General features: G+C 35.1%; 1 protein-coding gene across 1 annotated transcript in view; it reads right to left on the bottom strand.

Annotated features, from left to right (window-relative positions):
- Positions 1 to 3,219: 3,219 nt before the first annotated feature.
- Positions 3,220 to 20,640, bottom strand: part of LOC140148725 (DDB1- and CUL4-associated factor 1-like) — a 37,942-nt gene continuing 20,521 nt past the window's right edge. Inside the window, 17 exon segments of the mRNA XM_072170772.1 lie at positions 3,220 to 4,442; positions 6,742 to 7,000; positions 7,578 to 7,676; positions 8,510 to 8,583; positions 9,329 to 9,433; positions 10,209 to 10,302; positions 10,861 to 11,094; positions 11,275 to 11,359; positions 12,123 to 12,205; positions 12,773 to 12,829; positions 13,739 to 13,810; positions 14,358 to 14,436; positions 16,063 to 16,124; positions 16,647 to 16,722; positions 17,433 to 17,635; positions 18,765 to 18,962; positions 19,574 to 19,686. Coding sequence (XP_072026873.1) covers positions 4,384 to 4,442; positions 6,742 to 7,000; positions 7,578 to 7,676; positions 8,510 to 8,583; positions 9,329 to 9,433; positions 10,209 to 10,302; positions 10,861 to 11,094; positions 11,275 to 11,359; positions 12,123 to 12,205; positions 12,773 to 12,829; positions 13,739 to 13,810; positions 14,358 to 14,436; positions 16,063 to 16,124; positions 16,647 to 16,722; positions 17,433 to 17,635; positions 18,765 to 18,962; positions 19,574 to 19,686 — 1,952 coding nt within the window. The 3' untranslated portion in view covers positions 3,220 to 4,383.

Here is a 20,640-nt window from a genome sequence, read left to right as displayed (position 1 = left end):
TAAACTAAACCTATCTCGGTGTTAAATTTTACTGGGGTAATGAGAAAGATATCGGCTTTCTGATGATATAAAAATTCAGTTTTGATGAAGAAAAATGGGGTGATGCTGCTGTCAATTTGGTCACACTCCTTAAGGGATGGGGTATGAGCGTTTGGACAGTATTTATTGTGGGACATTAGAGCACATCAGACATATCAAATTGCATTCTGAATACGAAGAATGTCCTTCTGATATCAAATAATTTTGATTTTTTGAAATTCGCAATGTAATACACATTTTATGGCAAATCATTAAAAATTGATATTTTTGATATTTAACCGTACTCGAAGTAAACTTTATAAATCTGATGATTTATACTTGAAGTGTGTGGGTGGGATGAAAAACCGGCGACGATCAATTGAAAATGTTGACCTTTTATTGAAGATATGGATTTTTTCCCCAAAACACCAAAAAAATAGGTCATTTTGGGGAAAAAAATCAATATCTTTAATATGAAAGGTCAAAATTTTCAATTGATCATCGGCTTTTCCTCCCAGCTACATACACTTTAAGAATATATCATTAGATTTATAAAATTTACTTTGAGGACCGTTATATATCAAAAATGTGAAAAATATCAAATTTTAATAATTTGTCGTAAAATTTGTATTATATATCGTGAATTTCAAAAAATGAAAATTATTTGATATCAGAAAGACATTCTGCGTATTCAGAATGCAATTCGATATGTCTGATGTACTCTCACGTCCCACAAAAAATACTGTCGAAACGCCCCTCATTCCAGATCCCTTAACATGAAAATGTTTGCATAATTATGTCTTTCATGGAAGGGAAAATTCTGAAGTGGAAGTTTTCACCCGATCAATTTTTTGCACTTTTTTTTTGCATTTGTTAATTATGACCTGATTTAGATGAAAGAAATGTATTTGCACATTGTTTATTTTTTTGGTAGCTGCGTGTAAATGATTGTAAGGTGATGGAATAAGCCCTGTTTTATTGGCATGGCCAAACCAGATTTTATGTTTTGGAATAACTTTTTTTTAAATTTGGCTAAAATTATGTAAAATCAGCCTTTTTGGGGGCAACATTTGATTGATTTTGACTGAAAATATTTGAAATTCATCAAATTTTAGCTAGGTTTTTCAAGCTTTTCGTGACATTTTTGGGCCTCCAGAAAAAATCGCAACCTATTTGAAAAGTCTGTCCGCCCGTAAAACAGGTTTTGTTTTAGTTGCTTAATGCAGAAATGTCCCAAGAAATGTCTACTTTTTCAGTAAACATACCTCCAGATTGTTTCTCCACATATACTTCCATTCAAATTCATGTATGAATTTTGTCAATAATCAATAGACAATGAATATTTGGTTTTCGGCTTTGTTGCTAGTAACCACCAATATTTTATCCCAAGCACTAAATATAATCCCAACATGGTACATTTTCCATGTTACACATACAGTTAAAACGTTTTAAATTATCACATATTCTGTGTAATTTCATGTAACATCTGAACATTTTTTACAAAGCTAGAAAATACTTTAAAAAATGCAGCAAAAAACCCCAGTTCCACACCTGTTGTACTTTTCCATTTAACATGAGAACAATGGGAAATACAGATAGCAGTAGTAGTTTTGCAGTTATTCATGTGAACCATTTGAGAGAGAAAAAGAGCGAGATGAGGTTCCAGCTCATAGACATAACATTGCATGTGTTGATACCTCAAAACGTGTCTCCATGATTTTTATCAATAAGCACAAAATAGAATTCCACTGATAATAATAACTTGTGCTTTTTTTTCATGAAATGCCTTAACCCCATCAGAATTACCTGCCGATTGGCCAAAAAGAAGTTTTCATTATCAATTGTCCCAATCAGCAACATTGTTAGAATAATTTCACCACACACAAAAATTGGGGGGGGGGGGGAATTATTTGCAAAGCTCCATTCTGATTGGTGATTAAAGTGAAGATATCATGTAAATGACAAATCAGAGGCAATGTTAGATCAGCAGGTAGTGCTCAGGGGTTCAAGTAGTAATTAAATGTACCATTCACAAAACACAGGCACCAAAATCCTACCAATTACATTTTTTTTTTCATCTTCATTTTGATAACTCAATTTCTTTTTTCTTTTCCTGCTCAAATCTTTCATTTTGTTTGAGAGGAGAGACAATAGACAAGAATAGGTGAATAAACATGAGCACAATATGTGAATGTGTATTGTCTAATGGGATCAGGCCCTTACACAGGATTTAATTTGGGAGGGAGCGGGACTTCCAAAAAGTGAAAAAATTTCGAATGAAAGGTGCGCTTGGGCAGATATTTTATTAAAAGTGGACCTAAACCCCCTAAAATACACCTTTTTTTACTTTTGAAACACCTCAAAAGTAGATATTTTGTCAAATGTTCTCCCATTTTGGACCTTTTTATTGAAAAACAAGCAAAAATAGTTCTTTGTGGATTTTGGGACCACTGTATACTACATGCCCGAAGATACATTCAGCAGCATCACACGATATCGCATGTTTACATGCCATGTTCATGTTCGTTCACCTAGTGCTGCCTATTATTATTTCCAATAAACTCCTCCCTACAATTTTATGTTAAATTTCAGAATTGAATTTCCTAAAGGCACTATAGACAAATAAAATCTTTTCATTTACAAAAAATAAATATATCAATACTGTTCTATTTTACTTATGATGAAGAAGTGTAGCTATAAGTAACTCAACTGACATCTACTTCAGTTGAGCTCAATTGCCACTTCGTTGTGCTAGACTTATTACACACATTTGTATACTGCGCCAAAAAAAGTATCCTTACACTTCGAAGAAAAATCCTAATTTTAAAACTAAACCATATTTCGGTCAATTTATTTGTTTAATAGATGCACTATCTAATCTGGCACATTATGACACCCCATTGAATCCAATGTGACTTCAGGAAGCAAAGTTACAAGCATTTGATACAGTTTTAAAAGTGACAAACTGGCCTATTCAAAACTCCATGGACTAGGCATCTGGTTTGAGAGTGGTGAATGGCTAATTTATGCATTTAAAACAAAGGGAACAAAAGAAAACTGAAACAACAGGACTGACAAATAAAATGAGAGTTATGAAAAGTACAGAGAAGTAAAAACTGAAATAAAAACTGCTTTAAATTAAGCTTCATTGAAGAAACTCGGTTGTCTCTTAGTCGCACTTGTTAGAATCTTTAGAAAATTTACCCCAATATGGTTCAGTTTTGAAATTGTCATTATTTTAAAGTATAAGAATATTTTTTGTCGCAGTATATGTCACTTTTGCAGAGTATCATCAATAAATTGTACCAAATTCGAGCAAACCCTAGAAGCTTAACACTGTAAAAGTGAATGTTTGTTCCTTGCCAATTTTTACAAAATTTACAATTCTAAGCTTCACTTTCTTTACATTGAACTATACATTACATACACAAAAGGAACATATTTGGTAGCTGCTTAGATGAAAATATTCACTTTTACTGAAGTTAATAGTTGACACGTCGTCGTCTGCATCACATACTTTTGCATCTCAAAAGGCTGCCTTGTGTGATTTTTATTATCATTGTTGTATTTTTTATATTGTTGTTTCACATTTCAGGATGCTTCTTTCTAATGGACATGAGATTGTTATATTGTAATACCAGAAAATTATAAAGTATATTTTACAGCAGATCTCATCACAATCACACAAAGCAGCCTTTTGAGATACGACAGTATGCAGATGACGAAATGTGAGTTAAGAAAATATGCCAAATTGGGGTTGTGTTTTCCCCCTCAAAGCATTGACCAAATGCTAAAACTTTAACACAAGTAGTGTTTTTTTTCAAGGCTATTGCAAAATATCTTCCTTCACAATTTTTCTAAATTCTGAGATTTAATAATTGTGTTTTGGTTTTGTTTTTGCTTTGGAATAGCGTGTGGAGTTATGTTAAGCACAATGCAATATACAACAGACATGGTGCCTTCAGAATTGGTAACATACAATTGTCTGTGTTATCACATAGTGGTATATTATGTGAAAATCGTTGTTATCAAAGAGTGACGGATGTTGATCGTAAATTGATCAAGAAATGAACATCGGGAAATGTTGAGTAGGCGAATTGTATTGGGCATAGAGTATAAACCTTCCATTAATGTTAAAGTTATACATCACTATGTGATACTGATTTTTCCTGAATCTCAACATCAGTCACTATGGATCCATGTGATTTTTCACATATACCACTATGTGGTAACACTGGCAAATTTTGTGATCAAACACTCAAATAGGTTCTTTGGCATGCAGATAAACCAGGAAGAAATAATGTCCTCCTATTATAAAATGACCACATATAATAAAAAATTGTGTGGCTGGCAAGTCCTTGTTTGCTATCTCCATCTGCTTCCTAATTGGAATAGCAAACTGTCAAATGCATCATCAGAATCACCTGCATAAATGACAAAAACAAATTACACATTATTACAGATATTTGTTATCATTCCTAGATTGTTTCTAACAAAAGCTAATACTGCTGCATATTAGACAGTTTTAACCAATGTTGAAATATTCCACTCATTATCGCCTCACAAATCTACTTTTTTATACTTTTCCATTTAATATCCCAGGCCATAATCTTGATCACCAGTTCCTGCCATCTAACATACTGAGATCTTAGTCCATACCTGCCAACTACTCCGATTTTCGCAGAGTTACTCCGATTTCCCGAGTTTTAAACCCCTGAAAATCGGAGTACTCCGATTTTCTGGAGAAAAGTTTTCGGCGACTTTGGAGAATTACTGGACCTAATTTGAAGTGCTAGGATCATTCACAGTTAATTAGAAAAAAATTGGGAAAAATTACAAAAAAAATTACAGTTTGTTATCCTTAATATGCAAACCACTAACTAATGTTTAACTCTTCATAGCACATATTATAAATGCATGAAAAACCAATGCATGTATAATAAACTGCTCAAATAAAGAAAGTCCGCAGTCATGTAGCCCGTCCTACACCAAAACCTGATCGTGTTATGAACATTTAATTGATAAAGTCGTGTGCAGAATCTTGTTAGCTCCAACTTGATACCAAATTTGCCACCAAAAACTCTAAATTCAGAGAGATTGAGACCAGTATATGAAATTTGGTGCATTTTCAAAAGTTGCAAATTTAAAATGGACCACGCGGAGCTGTAGAGGTCATATCGATCGCATCGTGCCCTATTATTCATCAGTAAAGCACTGTAGCAATTCATGCGTTTTAAATTAACAATTGAATAAAGCGCGCACTTGGGATAGTCGACACAGGTTCATCGTGGGCAAGCAAGCTTGACCACAATTGCCACGCTAAGCAATTTCGACCGCGTTATCGTTTTGATTTGCAACTTTTGAAAATGCACCAAATACCAATAAACTGGTATCAGTCTTTGTCACTTTTGAGTGTTTGGTATCAAATTTGGTATCAAATTAGAGCTAACAAGATTCTGCACACAACCGTGTCAATCAAATTTTCATAACAAGATCAGGTTTTGGTCTAGGACGGGTTACATGACTGCAGACTTTCTTTATTTGAGCAGTTTATATGTGATAGATGAAGAGGTAAACATTAGTTAGTGGTTTGCATATTAAGGATAACAAACTGTATTTTTTTGTAATTTTTTTCCCATTTAAAAAAAAAATTAACTGTGAATGATCCTAGCACTTCAGAATATGTCTAGTGGTTCTCCAAAGTCACCAAAACCAAAAACATGTATTGTGCATCATATCAGTGTCCTTTCAGTCACGTAGGCCTTGTTATAATGCCAAAAAATCGCTTCAACGAATGATCAAAGTATAGGAAACTTGCATTTTTAAAAGCACATTTTTTGTGTGAAGGAAGCATATTTTTTTCAAACTTATAAAAACAGGTCCCAGAATGTTTTTTCACATTTTTTCAAAGGTTGTAGTCATCAAATATGTGTTGAAATTGTTGATAAATATGGAGTATAAATCCCTCCTCAAATGCAAACCTTCAGAATAGGTCTAGAGGTTCTCCAAAGTCACCAAAAACTTTAAAAAATTGATTTTTTAAAACAAACTTTCACCTTAGTTGTAGTCCTTGCCCCTATAATATACATATCTTACTTGTCATCAATGCGCTTTAATTTGTGAGAAAAATGCAAAAATAGGCACAAAATTGGCCAGGGGTGTAGTACCCCCTTAAAAACATTATGGTCTTTCTCTGTATAAAACTAATTGTGTGTTTAATGTTACAGTAAAATTGGTAATGAAAATGTATTAGATGTATTACAGTTAGTTTTTTATTTTCTTCCGTGGTCTGTGCTGTGTGTATGGCGGACACACCCCTACACACACAGGATATAATCAATCGCGCTGATTGGCTGATCAACGGTCTTGACATCAAGACGATTGTCATTAGCACGTAGAAGAGAAGGAGACCTCGCCACCTCTGCGCGATCGCCGATCACCTGCGCATACTTGGACCAAAAAAAAAAAAAAAATTAACTTAACCCCATGAGAACTACCTGCCGATTGGTCAAAAAGAAGTTTTCATTATCAATTGGACCAATCAGCAACATTGTTAGAATAATTTCACCACGCAAAAACAACAAAATTGGGGTGAATTATTTTCAAAGCTCCATTCTGATTGGTGATTAAAGTGAAGATATCACATAATTGACCAATCAGAGGCAATGTTAGATCAGCAGGTAGTGCTCAGGGGGTTAATTTGCTACTAATACATCATCCTACCTGAGTGAATGGAAAGAATTTCTGAATCACTTGGATCGTCATTGTCATCATTATCATCCCCATCACTATCATCACCATCGTCACTATCATCATCACCGCTCCCATCATCACCATTCTCTGCATTATCATCACCTACAGAGTTATCATCATCATTGTTATCAGAAGAATCGGTACTGAATATGCCAAGGTCATCGGCATCATCATCGTCGTCATCATCATCATCGTCGTCATCATCGTCGTCATCTTGTTCGTCTTCCTCCTGCAATGAATATGGTATGATACAAGTAACATATAATTAATTTTCTTCTCTATAGTTTCAACAATAGCAGTTTATTAATTCCTCACTCAACCAACCAAATAATCAGTTGATTAATAAATCTATTGTTCAAACATTTTCACAGGTGTAAATCTCCGTACCGTCTGATTAACTCCGACTTGAGGGACACAGAAATATTCTATGTAGGCAATGAGAAGTTGATATGAACACTTTTGTTTAACCTAATTGCAGACATTTTATAAATACTCCTTTGAAATGTAATTACAAAAGATTCTTTGCACTATGAGAAATACCACCCAGTTATCCATTTGCCTAACCTAAAAACTAATTACAGACATTTTTACTTTCAACCATATCAATTCACAACTTTGGTCATTTCATGATATAGTTAAACCTGTGAAGATACCAGGCCATCATGTTAGTGCATTTTGTGTCGACAACAATGAGAACCTATTTTTAGAATATCAGTGTTTCAATTTGCCGCAAAAGAACAATGATTATTACACTGTCATTCCATAACAGACACAAGCAATAGGTATAAAATGCAAATACAACTTACCTCGTTCTCTTCATCTTCTCCATCAACTTTGCGTAGTCTTCCAACTTCATACAACCGACATACACTCTCTACCTCCAGATTTTCTAAGGAGCCCTGAGTCTGTAGGAACGACATAGCTTTAAAATGTTAATAAACTGAACCTGATACTATTTCACAAAGGGAAATATGCTAAAACCCATAAATATTTTTAGAGTGTTGGATATAGTTTATGGAAATTCTTATCAGTTCAGGTATGTTATCAGGGATATCTTTGGGCTTAAGACAAAGCTTAGAAAGTTTAGATTTTTGAACAGAGCCTTGGAAACATTTTTATTATCATTGTTGTATGTAACCCATCATCAAATTCTATTTTTATGCTGGATACTTATATAGCCTTTCAAACAATTTGCTTTTAAAGACCCATTCAGTGATTCCAGTGTAAACTAAAATTGTTTATAAATTGCTTAAAAGTGAAGTCATTCAAATTATCATTTGATATTTTTGAAATGAAATAATTGGCAAAGCTGAAGCCCCATTCAAATACATGTAGCTAATTTATATACTGGCAGTGTATAAATTACAGATTACATGGAAATGCTTATTTTGTCCTAAATGCACAGCTTTCGGCTGAACCACTCGCAGGCTATGTTAGCATATCTATGACAATGACAAAGGTACCAAAATCGGAATTTTGATAATTTTTACAATCGTGCGGATGAGCAAATCACTGAATGGGCCTTTAATATTTTCATAAATGCTATGAAATATATTGTTTGATTTCTCATTTTGTATTCAAAAATAAGATTTACATAATAGTTATGCAGTGACTAATGACTTCTTTTCAAAATTTCCACAAATTTCATTTTTATGTATTTAACCCATTATGACACATTACTTCATTTTTGTACAGTATGACTCACACTTCAGCACTGTTAAAACAAAATGATCCATACCTCAATTATAGCCAGAAGACCATCTGTTGGGTCGGTAGCCAAGTCAAATAAATTTCTCTTCACATCTATAGTGGCTGTAAATCACAAACAAGCAATGAGTAAATTTATTGTACACAAGTAAGAATATTGCTATTTGAGAGACAGTGATTTCTTATGCCAATACTTGTTTCCACGCATATGCCACTTAAATATATGAAAGCCAGTCAAAGATAGAGCGATTTGGGACTTGATTTAACTAACATACACATAGAAGCATTGTCACATGGAACTACAGTCTCTCAATTTACTCTAAGACTTCTTTTCCACAGGTTGCGATTTTATAGTTCACAGTACCTTGCGGTACTATCGAATACACAGCCGTTTATAACGACCACTTTTATCTAGGACGCCCTCAATTTAAGGCTAACTGATATTACGTAAGCTCAACCCATCTACAATCTACGTAAAAATACATGTAGACCTGCACTCGTAGATTTTACACTTACCATGCTTCCTACGCACTACGTGTGCACTCAGGGCACTACACAGTCATTCATAAAAATAAGTTACAATAAATCTCTGAGATAAATTGATGGGTACATCTTACATAAAATCGAAGGTGCCTAGATCAAAGTGATTGTCACTCATAGGTGGTAAGGATATGCATGCATGCCAAGCACAATGAGATGAAGGAACCTTAATTCCACACCACAAGTATTCATACACAGGCTCAATATGTCACTTTTACTCAAACACAATGTCATTTCATCAAAATCTGCAAAATACTGGAACTAAAAAAGGTCACACTACAACCTGGCTGATGGGAAGGCACCTACTTACCAATGGGTTTGTAATCAGTGGCATCAAATGTGCGGAATGAGGAACCAAATGGACTCTTGATCTTCTCATCCACTGAATCATCATCTTCTTCAGACTGGAACATTGCTATGGAAAAAGATAATTAGTATTATTTTTAATATGTAACATTTCATTTTGTTTGAATCACAAAAGTCAAGTGTACATTTAATTGTTATATGGCTATATACAGATTCCTATTGCAGTTACCCCAGAGGTACACTGCTGCCCAGCTACTTCACTGGTATATGTGAGCATCCGTGTGGGTACTAGAGTACACACATCGGAATCACATATGTGACCTGATCAAAGGGAATGAGTCACATGTCGGCCCAGGTCGAAAATGTGGTTTACACATGTTTATAAAGAGGACATTTAGAGCTTTCAGAAACTGAAAACCCCATGTTGATACGACTTTTCTTTGTGAAGTTACATCAATTTATCAATCGCTGAAAACAATATAAAACAAAAGAATGTTAACACTTTCTTTGCCAATATCTCAAAATCAATATTAGCGACATCCGACTCATTCCCCTTGATCGTGTCACATATATGGCACATGCGCTGGTACTGTACTGCTTCTCTATAGAGTAGCCACAAAGTAGCTTGGCAACAGTGCACCTCTGGGGTTGGCAGCAATAGGTATCTGGTAGTGAAGCATTGCTCATCAAGCACATAGTAATTTCACTGAGAAGCAATGGAATCATTTGATTTAAAAAAAAGAGCCCTGTTAGGCTGAAGTCAGTCTCACTACTGACTTAAAAAGTCCATAGAAAAGCTGTTCTTTTCACACTGGCATGTTTTTTTTGTTTAAACAAAGCCAATAATTCATTGTTATGGTCTTTTGGTATTACCTTATACCTACCTCCATACATGATGTCTCCTGCAGTGTTGAATATTATCTTACACTGGTCCAATGCTGGTACTGTGTGTAGAAGATGGAATGTTCTGACATCCCACTGTATAACATCAGCAGTCAAGGACACAACCAACAAGTGTTGGATTGAAATGATTGCATCAACTAAACCGTGATTTAAAAATTACCAATTTAAAATGAACTACAAAGATTTATTATTTGGATGGGTAAATAATCACAATATGCATGTTTCTGTGAGTTTCCATAAGGAGCCTACTCCAAACTGCAGGACTAAACACCATTCCGAATCTTTCACAACAATAATCAAATAAACCCTTTATTCTAAATACGGTCATATACATGTCTTCTACATTATAAATCAAGTTACAATACACCTGCCAGCACACACCTCTCACCACTGATGCCTGGTACGATTCCTGCAGTGCTGTAAGTGAGCATGTGCAGATCCATGACCGCCCTCGTAGGTTTTCCCAGGGCAAAATCAGAAATCTTCCCATATTCCTATCTAGTTCACCTTGTTATGTTATATATGCATTCAACTGCGGTTCACAACAGCAACTTGAAATCCACCTCGCTGGCATAAGGCATGTGTATTTCAAATCCCTGCATTTATTCATTTATATTACTATTCAAAGGATACAATTTCTGAATTAATGATGACTTCTAATCCGGATGGATTGAACACACCGCTGACAATGCTCTGGAACTGATCAAACTTGTAAATAGCTTTGGGGGTTCTGACATCCCAGAGTACACCATCATTAAGCACTAGGTCATCCATAGGGTCAAAGGTGGCACAGTTCTTAGAATAATGGCTGCCAATTTCTTCATACTGCAAGGTGGTGATGAGTTGGCCTGTAGAAGTGTCGTATATCTGATGGAAAATGGTTAAGTGTACATTTGTTAATGAAATTAATTCAGTTTAAAATGTTATGCAAGCTGAACGTACGATGCATTTAAAGCACACATTTGACGCTTCAGAGGCGCCTTGTTAACATTGCAGAAGTACGCTCTCGTAAAAGGTTTACAGCAAAATAGTATAATCAATGCTTACATGTGCAATTTCATTACATGTGCCAATGATTCTTTCCTGAGATGATTTGCTGAATTCAACATGATTATCTTCACCAAAGGAATATCTGCAGATAAAAAAAAAAAACATCACATGTAACTATCAATATCAATGATGTGCAGTGTATCATATAGTGTGTTTTTTCCTCTTGCCGACATGTCAAAAATATTTACCAACATGTCGACATAACAGCAGTACACCCATGTGAATGAGCATAGTGAAAATGGCGATAAATACAATGAACAAGGGTCACATCTTAAAATTGTTTTTTTAATATATCTTAAACATAATTTTACCACTATTTCGTAAGTACCATTGTCATAAACAATGTCAATAACTGTTGTAATCCAAATTTTATGTAGACATCTGCAACTTATTCTGATGTCAACATGGCATAATTGCATGTCAGTGACCGCGCTAGTGGTTTTGTTTGTTTGTTTATTTCTACTTTATCCTGGGTCCTTATTCAGAGGGAAATTTAAATATCCAGGTTTGTTTTGACTTGACATTTTTTATCAGGGTAATTGTCGTTTCTTTTAGTAATTAATTTCAGCAAATAGCACATTTGGACAATTATTTTGACAGTTACCTCTATATTATCCTTAAAAATATAATTACACTAAATTGATTCGGCTGAGATTTATAATGATTGTGAAAATGTTTAGTTCCCAATGATTTTTTATGAAGGCTATTAAGATACTGGAAAATAAAAGTGCTGACATCTGCTCCTTAATCACAGTGTTTCCAAGTCCATGGAAGCTGAGGATTATATTTTTGTATTCCTGTTTCATTATTATTATTTTTCCATTTTAATAAACATCAGTACTCACACTTGATCAAATATGTCTCCATATCTCCACAATGATGAGGTAGGTCTACTCCAAGCACTGGCTGTTAATACCAACATACCATCCTGTTGAAAAAAACACAATTGTTTTTGTTGCTTAGGTGTAACTTAATAACTTAACAAGACAATGCTGATTCAGCTTTCAATGTGATGCTTGTTTCTCCTGATGGAATGTAAACTAAATATGTTGAGTTTTACCATGCCTGTGTACTGCAATCAACATTGTAAACACAGTAAAAATGTTGCTCTAATTTTGAAATACATCACGTTTTTTAATCCGTACTTCAGGCTTTCTTACATTGATCTACCAAAACTGAATATATTGCCTTATTGCTATTTTCGTGGTAGCTGTGTGAATCATGAAAGGTGCAAATATAAGGCTATTTCAGTTAAATACCATACAGCATCCACTATGTACCCACACATAGGTCACCCTATTTCAAATTCACACTCCCTGTGTGGTATATTTAGATCATGAATATCTTCCGTGGAGGTGTATGGATTTCAAATGGGAATAGCCCACTTCCGCATTTAGAAAAGAAATCTCAGCACCTGCAAATTTTCTGGTGATACCATGAGGTTACTTTTTAATGAAAATATATGCAAGGGAAAATAAAATTGTCACATACATACCTTTGATGGTGAGACAAGCTTGACTGGCGAGTCATGTACTGTGTAAGAAACTTCCTCCTGAGGACAGAGGTAACATAAAAAATTCAAGCAAATATTGAATTTACTTGCATAACCAGTAACTACAATTCAATTTAAATTTAGTTGAACACGAATATGCAAGTCTATAGTAGGATTTCCAATTGAATGAACGTAGCTTTCAACAGCTGTACTCTATCCAACCGTGATCATATATCGCATATTTCAAACTACGACGTTAACACATGACCTTGGATACAATGCCAACCAATCACAAGTGCATTGGCATCGTTGGATTCACTTCCATGTTACTCATGTAAGTGGAATTTAATTGGACTAGTTGTATGAATTTACAAATAACAAACTCTGGTGATAGATAATACTTTTGCATTGCATTATGAGAAGTTCTAAAGTCATCCTCTGCATCCAAGGGATGGCAAAGGAGAAAGAACAGATGAGTAGAAGGTATGTTAAAGGAGTATTTTGTGATCCTAGCATCCTCTTTTAATGACATTTCTCAGGAGATATCCATGTAAAAAGCTTATTCCCAAAATTTCAATTTGATTCTGATTTTGTGTTTGCAAGTTATGCATGATTATATGTATTACACTACTCCATATGCCACTGTTGTAATTTTGTTCTGGTGTACCAGAACGTAATTCAAATTTGGCAATATTTTTGCCAAACGAATTAATATATGTAAGAAATATTTTATAAAAAAACATTATGTAGCCAGATGTTTCCAGTAGTATATAATTCTCAACTTTTTTTGAGAAAATGTGGGGGGGTGAGGCTGTGGATAATGAAATGTCCCTTTGAGATTACATTTTACAAGTCATATGTATATCTGCCATGACTGCTCTTGATGAAAATATTATAGTTTTTGGCAACACAAGAATAATAATTTGATCAGTGTTTGTATAAAAATAAATCTCTATAAGTTATACTTACAGCACCAGAAGTAAGGTTGTATATTTTGAGTTCCCCTGCATAGTTGCCCATCCACAAGAATGTCTCTGCAGGCTAAAATATAAACAATAGGGGGTTATGATAAGTGGTGAAAGCAATGTGTGATTTGCTAACAGCAACGTCCTCAATTTTTTTTAATTGCTGCTTTCTGAACTAGTGTCATACACAACGCAATGGTGTACTAAAATACCCTGTGAAAGACTAAGCCCGAAGGGCTTTGGTAATGGTAAAATTGAAGACTTTTTGATTAAAACCAGGGATCCTAGGTTTTATTCACCAATTCCTCCATAGAGCTCTACAATTAAGTGGCCAATTGGTTTCTTTCATAGTTTTGACTTAAATGATCAGAAAACTTCTTTGACATTGTTACTAATATTATGTATAAATTTTGGTGAAGAACAACAAAATTAAAATGACTGAAATCATATTTATGGCTTTAATAATTTGACATATTCTTTACTTTTCCAAGAGTATTGTAAATTTCAAAAAAAATATTTCAACAAAATTATGACCTGTTTTTTTTTCAAACTTTTCCTCTCTTGTTCACTCATCAAGCACTAAGTTATCACTCTAAATAGTCAGTCCTCCCTGCAACTTTTACCTCTAAATGTTTGCTGAAAGCACAGGCAGTAAAACAGCTGTCTTCTTCTGGATCACGGAATGTCTGAACTGGACGGAATCTGAAAAAATATCAATATTTTTTAAACTTAAGGTTGGCTCCTAGATATTTTTATCTAGTTTTATTTGACCTCACAGATGAATTATCAAGTCTTTGCAATTCTCAATATGTATACTTTTATATATTTTAGACCAACAATTTAGCAGTCATGAGGCCCGAAAGTTTCCATAACTCCAGGGTTAAGACCAACCTTAAGTATCAATTCTATTATATGTTTTATCAGAACATATAAAAATAAAATAAAAATTGTTGCATATTCAGCTCTAAATAGACTGCAGTAATTATGGGAACTACAGTTTTAGGAGCAATGGAAATTAGTAATTGCAGCCTGTGTCTAGTATGTCTGTCTCAAGTTGAGAGTATTGCAATAGCAGGTTCAAATGACATGCACTATCCTAGTCATGCAGGGTGTTTGTACATGCATAGAAGGGTGGTTGGCAATGCAACAGCATAATCGCACTGATGACACTCTGAACTTAAGATGAGTCACAATATAGAAAGAAGTCCCAGCAAAATTCAGTATCATTTATGGAGTATTTGGTTTGGGGATTTGTGACTGGAGTCCCTGGTTCAAAGAGATTAGTCACAAAGAGTCCCAACTCCCCTATGTGTTTATGTATCTCTCAAGTAGGGCAAATTAGGCAAATATTGATTTAAAGTGTGCCTCATTGCGTTCTATGTGCAATATGTTGCAGGGTTGTTTGATTTAAATCACATCGATTTAAATCAGTGATTTAAATCGCGATTTAAATCACTTGATTTTTTTTTTTTAATCACTGATTTAAATCAACTTTTTTCAATTTTTACCATTTTTGATAAATTAACTTAATTTCTTTCTTAATTTGACTGTTTTACATCATTCCTGATGTTTCTACAACCTTAGGATACAATCAAAATACCTTTATGATGTCACTTTATCTTTTGTTAAAAATTCATCTCCAAGGTGCCAAATTCAACAGGTTATTCCTCATGATTTTTGCCAAATTTTTTCTTTGAAATTTTCACATGTAAAAACACGTTTTGAATTTTTGTAAATACCTGATAGTATTGTGCATATGTCTAGCATTCCACTGGTCTCTTTTGAACTTATTATGGGGTATAGCAGTTCTTGAAATTAAAAAACAACAAAAAAATCCGATTTAAATCAAATAAATCCGATTTTTTTGATTTTTTTAAAAAAATCAAAATATCAACAACCCTGATATGTTGTGCCGACCCGATGGCACACACAATGCGCTGCATACCCAAAACTTTGAAATGCTCTAACTTCAAATTTTTAGCTAATAATTGCTTTCGGTGCACTATATGCCTGACAAACCAATATGATTGATCTACCATGGTATCACACATGGGGTTATTCAGAGTATGGACTCTTTTGGTCTAATCTCTCGGGTCTGGACAGATCTTGACCATGTTTGGCAATTGACCTTTTCGGTCAATCCCATAATTCCGAACGGTTAGACCCGAGATGTCCTCATTTGATGTCACACCGATGCGCATATCATATAAGGAACATCGTTACTGCGCAATCCAAGTCGGCGTGATGTCAAATGACAACATCTCCAGTCTAACCGCAAGGAATTAAGGTCAATGCATAAAGATATACTATGAAGTGATATCAACCTACCTGCTATATATAAAATGCCTAGTACACCGTGCACCATCCATTCCTCCATACTTTGGATACAACTAAAAAAGATGAAATAATTGTAACTGTTAGTGGTGTCTAAAATTCATCAAACTTACAGGCAGTATTATGGTATTAGGTTTAATATACCTGACACACAAACTGTTACCCAAACGTATACACAGTCTGTCTCTATCTCTCATACCTATTCAAAATAGGGGCATATTAGTTGTCAAGGGAAGGGGCACAAAGATAAATCACTTCCCTGTGTGCATCATGTTGGCCAGGTGTGCTCAGTGGCATACATATGTATAACAGGCCACCTTTGTTTAAAGAGAAAGTAAGTATTTGCAATTGTTATCGTATTTTGGCGCATAAGGTGAATTTTGCTGTTAGATGGGCCAAAATGAAGAGGCACGCTCCAATTTTGATGGAATTTCCACATCAAGCTGCCCTGCCAGGTAAGAGCACTCAACATAGTTAACCTATATCAATTTCAGAAGTTAGTGTTTGTCCTATAAAGTAAGCAAGATTTAAAACATGTTTGTACAGTAATCACAAGGCAACTTTCACTGTAATCTTACCGATCTCCTGAATATCCTTGAGGTAGCGTTAACTGGAGCATTTTGTCTAAATCTGGGTTCTGGACAGGAATGCGGTCTGAAAATGGAGAAAGAAAGGTGAAATTTAGCTGTGTATAGGCTTAATATCAGCAAGTGACCCAGCGACTCATGGGTAAGGACTGTCGATCTATCGATAATAATAAAAAAATCGACTATCCAATAATATCAATATCGGCGATATCACTTTCTGTACAAAATCGATATATCAGAGTTGCCGATATATTGAAAAAAGAGTAGATATATCGGCCAGTACTACATGTCAAGCCTTCATAATTTGTCACCTGTCACAACATTACCGTGAAAAATCTCGCCGTATTATAACTTTCCTGGCGACTTTCCCCTACCTGCTTCATATTTTATATAAGAAGTGATATATTTTTCTAAAAACGTTATTCATACAAAAAAAAAAAAAGGAGCAAAACTATGAAAAACGATAGGATTATATCAAACATTTTTCTCTCATCATTGAAATTCTGTGTGTACGCCGCCATTTTTATCTTACCATAATCCACACATTTCCTGTTTCCCCACAATCCATTTGTTTTTGAAAGTCATTTTTATAAAGTTTAAGCCCCATCAAATTCGATATTTTACGTGCATAAAGGCATTTATTAAATGTCTATAACGTTTTTAAGCGACTTAAAATGGTTTTAATTATTTTTGGAACAAAAAAATAAAATATTACTCCGTAACTTTTAGAAGGAATCAGCTTGATATGTTACACAAACAGAATGCAATTATACTCACTCTAATAATGAAAATGATGGGCAAGCCACTACTGGATTTCTACATAATGCATGCTGTTGCATGAGGTAGTTAGATACAATAGTATCAATGGAAGGTGGCGATTTGCTGGTTTGCGGTGGTGACACACGTGTTGATAACCCTGATGATGAACTATGATGAAAGTTTAATCCCTGTGTGGTTTTTCTCCTCTTTGGTGCTGAACCCTAGATACAAAAATAAATACAATATTTCAGTCTAAGGTACAGCATCAATGAAAAAGACAACAGACAATGTTTACATAACAAAATAAATAAACAAACAAACAAACAAACAACAAACAACATTATTATTACTAATGTATTCGTTCCAATAAGTGCCCATGCCCCAATAAGTGCCCACCCAGGGTATTTTCAAGTTGCTAAAGGGTACCATTAATGTTGAATTCAACAACTCTTCCTATACCTTTGTACATGAGCCAACTGTTGTTAATCCGTGATGAATCCACAGTTCAGTAGCGTATACGCGAACGCAAGGTTATGCGGACGCGTTACGCATGAGCGCGTAAAATTCGTCATGCCTGGAACATATGCTTAAACGTGAACTCTCTGATGTTGGCGGTAGCAGCTAAATATTACTGCTTTATTCTTTAGTTTTATTGCTGATATCATATACCGCGATCTTCTTGTAAGGTTGAGTGGCAATGACAAACGGACATTCTGAATGAAAGAATCATGTGAATTAAGACATATTTAGCTTGTTTTGTTGTTGAAAGGATTCAATCATGTTTCACCGTTGTTCATCACCGATTAACAACTTCGCGTCCGGCGCGTCTGCGTGGTTTACTTCGCTCGGGCAGCTAAAGCTGCCCTCGCGTCCGCATTGTCTGAGTGGTTTACTTCGCTCGGGCAGCTAAAGCTGCCCTCGCGAAGTAAACCACTCAGACGACGCGGACGAAAGCTGCCCTCGCGAAGTAAACCACTCAGACGATGCGGACGCATCGTTGTTAATCGGTGATGAACAACGGTGAAACATGATTGAATCCCTAAGTGATAGATAGACGTCGATACAGTGAAATCACTGGAGGACTACAAGTCCTGTGTAAACTTGCAATACATTTTCTGCATCAGAAAAGTTACTAGATCGTCTCAGGACCCTTTTATAACATATGTAAATTTGTGTCTAATAAACATCCCTTATGGACAAATTATGTAAACCAGGTAAAAAAATAAGCGCCTGCCCAAAATGACTTTGTTTGGAATGAATACGTTAACAGCTGTAAACGTTTTTATGATGACACAAATGTGAACTGCAGTTCAGATTTAGGGATAAACTGTTATCACGATAGTTACTCACAGAACCATGTCTTAATCTATTGCTCCCAGTTGCCGGTGATGGCCTTTCAGGCCCAAATGTTATCCTTGCAGGATGTTGCATAGTGTTGCCAGTGGGTGAGTGTAAAGGTTGTGAGCTACCACTTGATGCTTGGCTACTCTCTGATGGTGATATCTGGCTTATAACTGGTAAATTCTTTGGTGTACTGAATGGTCTTGTCTGAAATACAAACATTGTCGTTTAAGATGTTGAAGTGATCAAAGATAAATACACTTCCTATAGCTACTTTTATTCAATAAAAGATATGTTATCAATGAAATGGTGAACTTCAAAGCTGGTAGCATGAAAGTGGCACAAAAACATTGCATCAATGAGTAAACAATCCTACACATGGGACCATCTAGCTATCAAAGTAAAAATTACAATTTTCAAAATATCTAACATTTCAAATAGTCAAGACCAGTGTTCCCATTAAGGCTGTATGGCGCATCATTGGTGCAGGACTTGCCAGGAAGAAAATACTTTTCCAAACTTGCAGTGCTAATTTAAGACTGTAGTGGAAAAAGTACCCCAGTGTTCAGAATTGAATAGTCAAACTAAATTGAATAGTCAAACATTTTCATACATGCAAGTCACAAATATTAACATTTTTAAACAAGTTTTTGATCCCCAGTTTTTGTTTAAAAACATGGTGTTCATTTTCTTAGAAGTTAATAGTTGCACCATGGTACTTCTTCAACTGCTCTTCACAATTGAAGCTAGGGTGCATATGAAGTGCAAATATCTCAGGCCATTGCTATGCTTGCCTTATCATATGCAAGAGTACTCACATTTACAGAAGGTGGTGGAGTCATCAGTACTGATGAAGATGAGGTTGTGATTGGACTAGGGGGATGTGGAATACTGGCCTCTCTCATTAATGTGTTTGCAGTCTCTGGTAAACCTGCAATGTGAATAGATAAGATAACTTAATTGTCATAAAAAAAAAGAACAAAAAATAATGGGGGTGGAGGATAATCAGAGAATGAGTAGGCTACTGGAATACACCCATCTTCAGTTTGGATTTTTCTAACGCTTGCTCTGATTGGTTCTCGCTATCTAAGAGTGTATGAAATCATTGTAAAGCTCATTTTGAGAAGAATTTGGCTGTCCAATATCTCACAAAGAGTAAATGCCGACATTACAGCCCATTTGTGGTAGATGGTCACATAATTATTTCTGAGCAGCAGTGAACCATTTGATTGGCGTTCCACAGTAAACTTGCTGAGTTGTCAGATTATGAACTTCTATACTTCATAACTGATGTAGCTACTGTTCACATTTGCGCTATACCAAAAAAACAGGCATTATCACAGCTGCAGGTTGAATTATCACTGATAAACAGCGTTCGAAATTTTGGTTGTCCGTTCGCCCGGGACAACTAAAAAAGTCGCCGGACAACCAAAAATACTGATTCGGTTGTCCGCCGGACAACCATAAATCTGTAGCCAAAACTCACCTTTATACAGTATCTTTTAGCCGATGGTAATATTTAAAATGTGAAACTATTTTTGAATAAAATAAACGTGAATTTAAACGTGGTTCCACAACCCATGAGCTGCGAAACTCAATCGCAGCCATATCTGTTTACTTTATCGAGCCCCTCGCCGCGATATCGGAAAAAAAAGTTTATGCATCGGGGGAAGTTCAGTCCTTTGCATTCGATTACAAGTCTGGATTACAAGTTACAACCATAAAAAATGTGCACCACTGTTACTGAATAAGCTTAATATAAAATGCATTGTATTATCATCTTGAAATTTTCAGAAGAAATCATGACCAATGTAGTAAAAAACACCCATTTGTAGCCAGTATTTTCCAACCTTGGACATGTGCATCGGTAAATGTAAACAGCTGG

Source organism: Amphiura filiformis, chromosome 3 (genome assembly GCF_039555335.1).
Source record: "Amphiura filiformis chromosome 3, Afil_fr2py, whole genome shotgun sequence".
NCBI classification, from domain to species: Eukaryota; Metazoa; Echinodermata; class Ophiuroidea; order Amphilepidida; family Amphiuridae; genus Amphiura; species Amphiura filiformis.
This window is presented reverse-complemented; position numbering and strand designations above follow the sequence as displayed.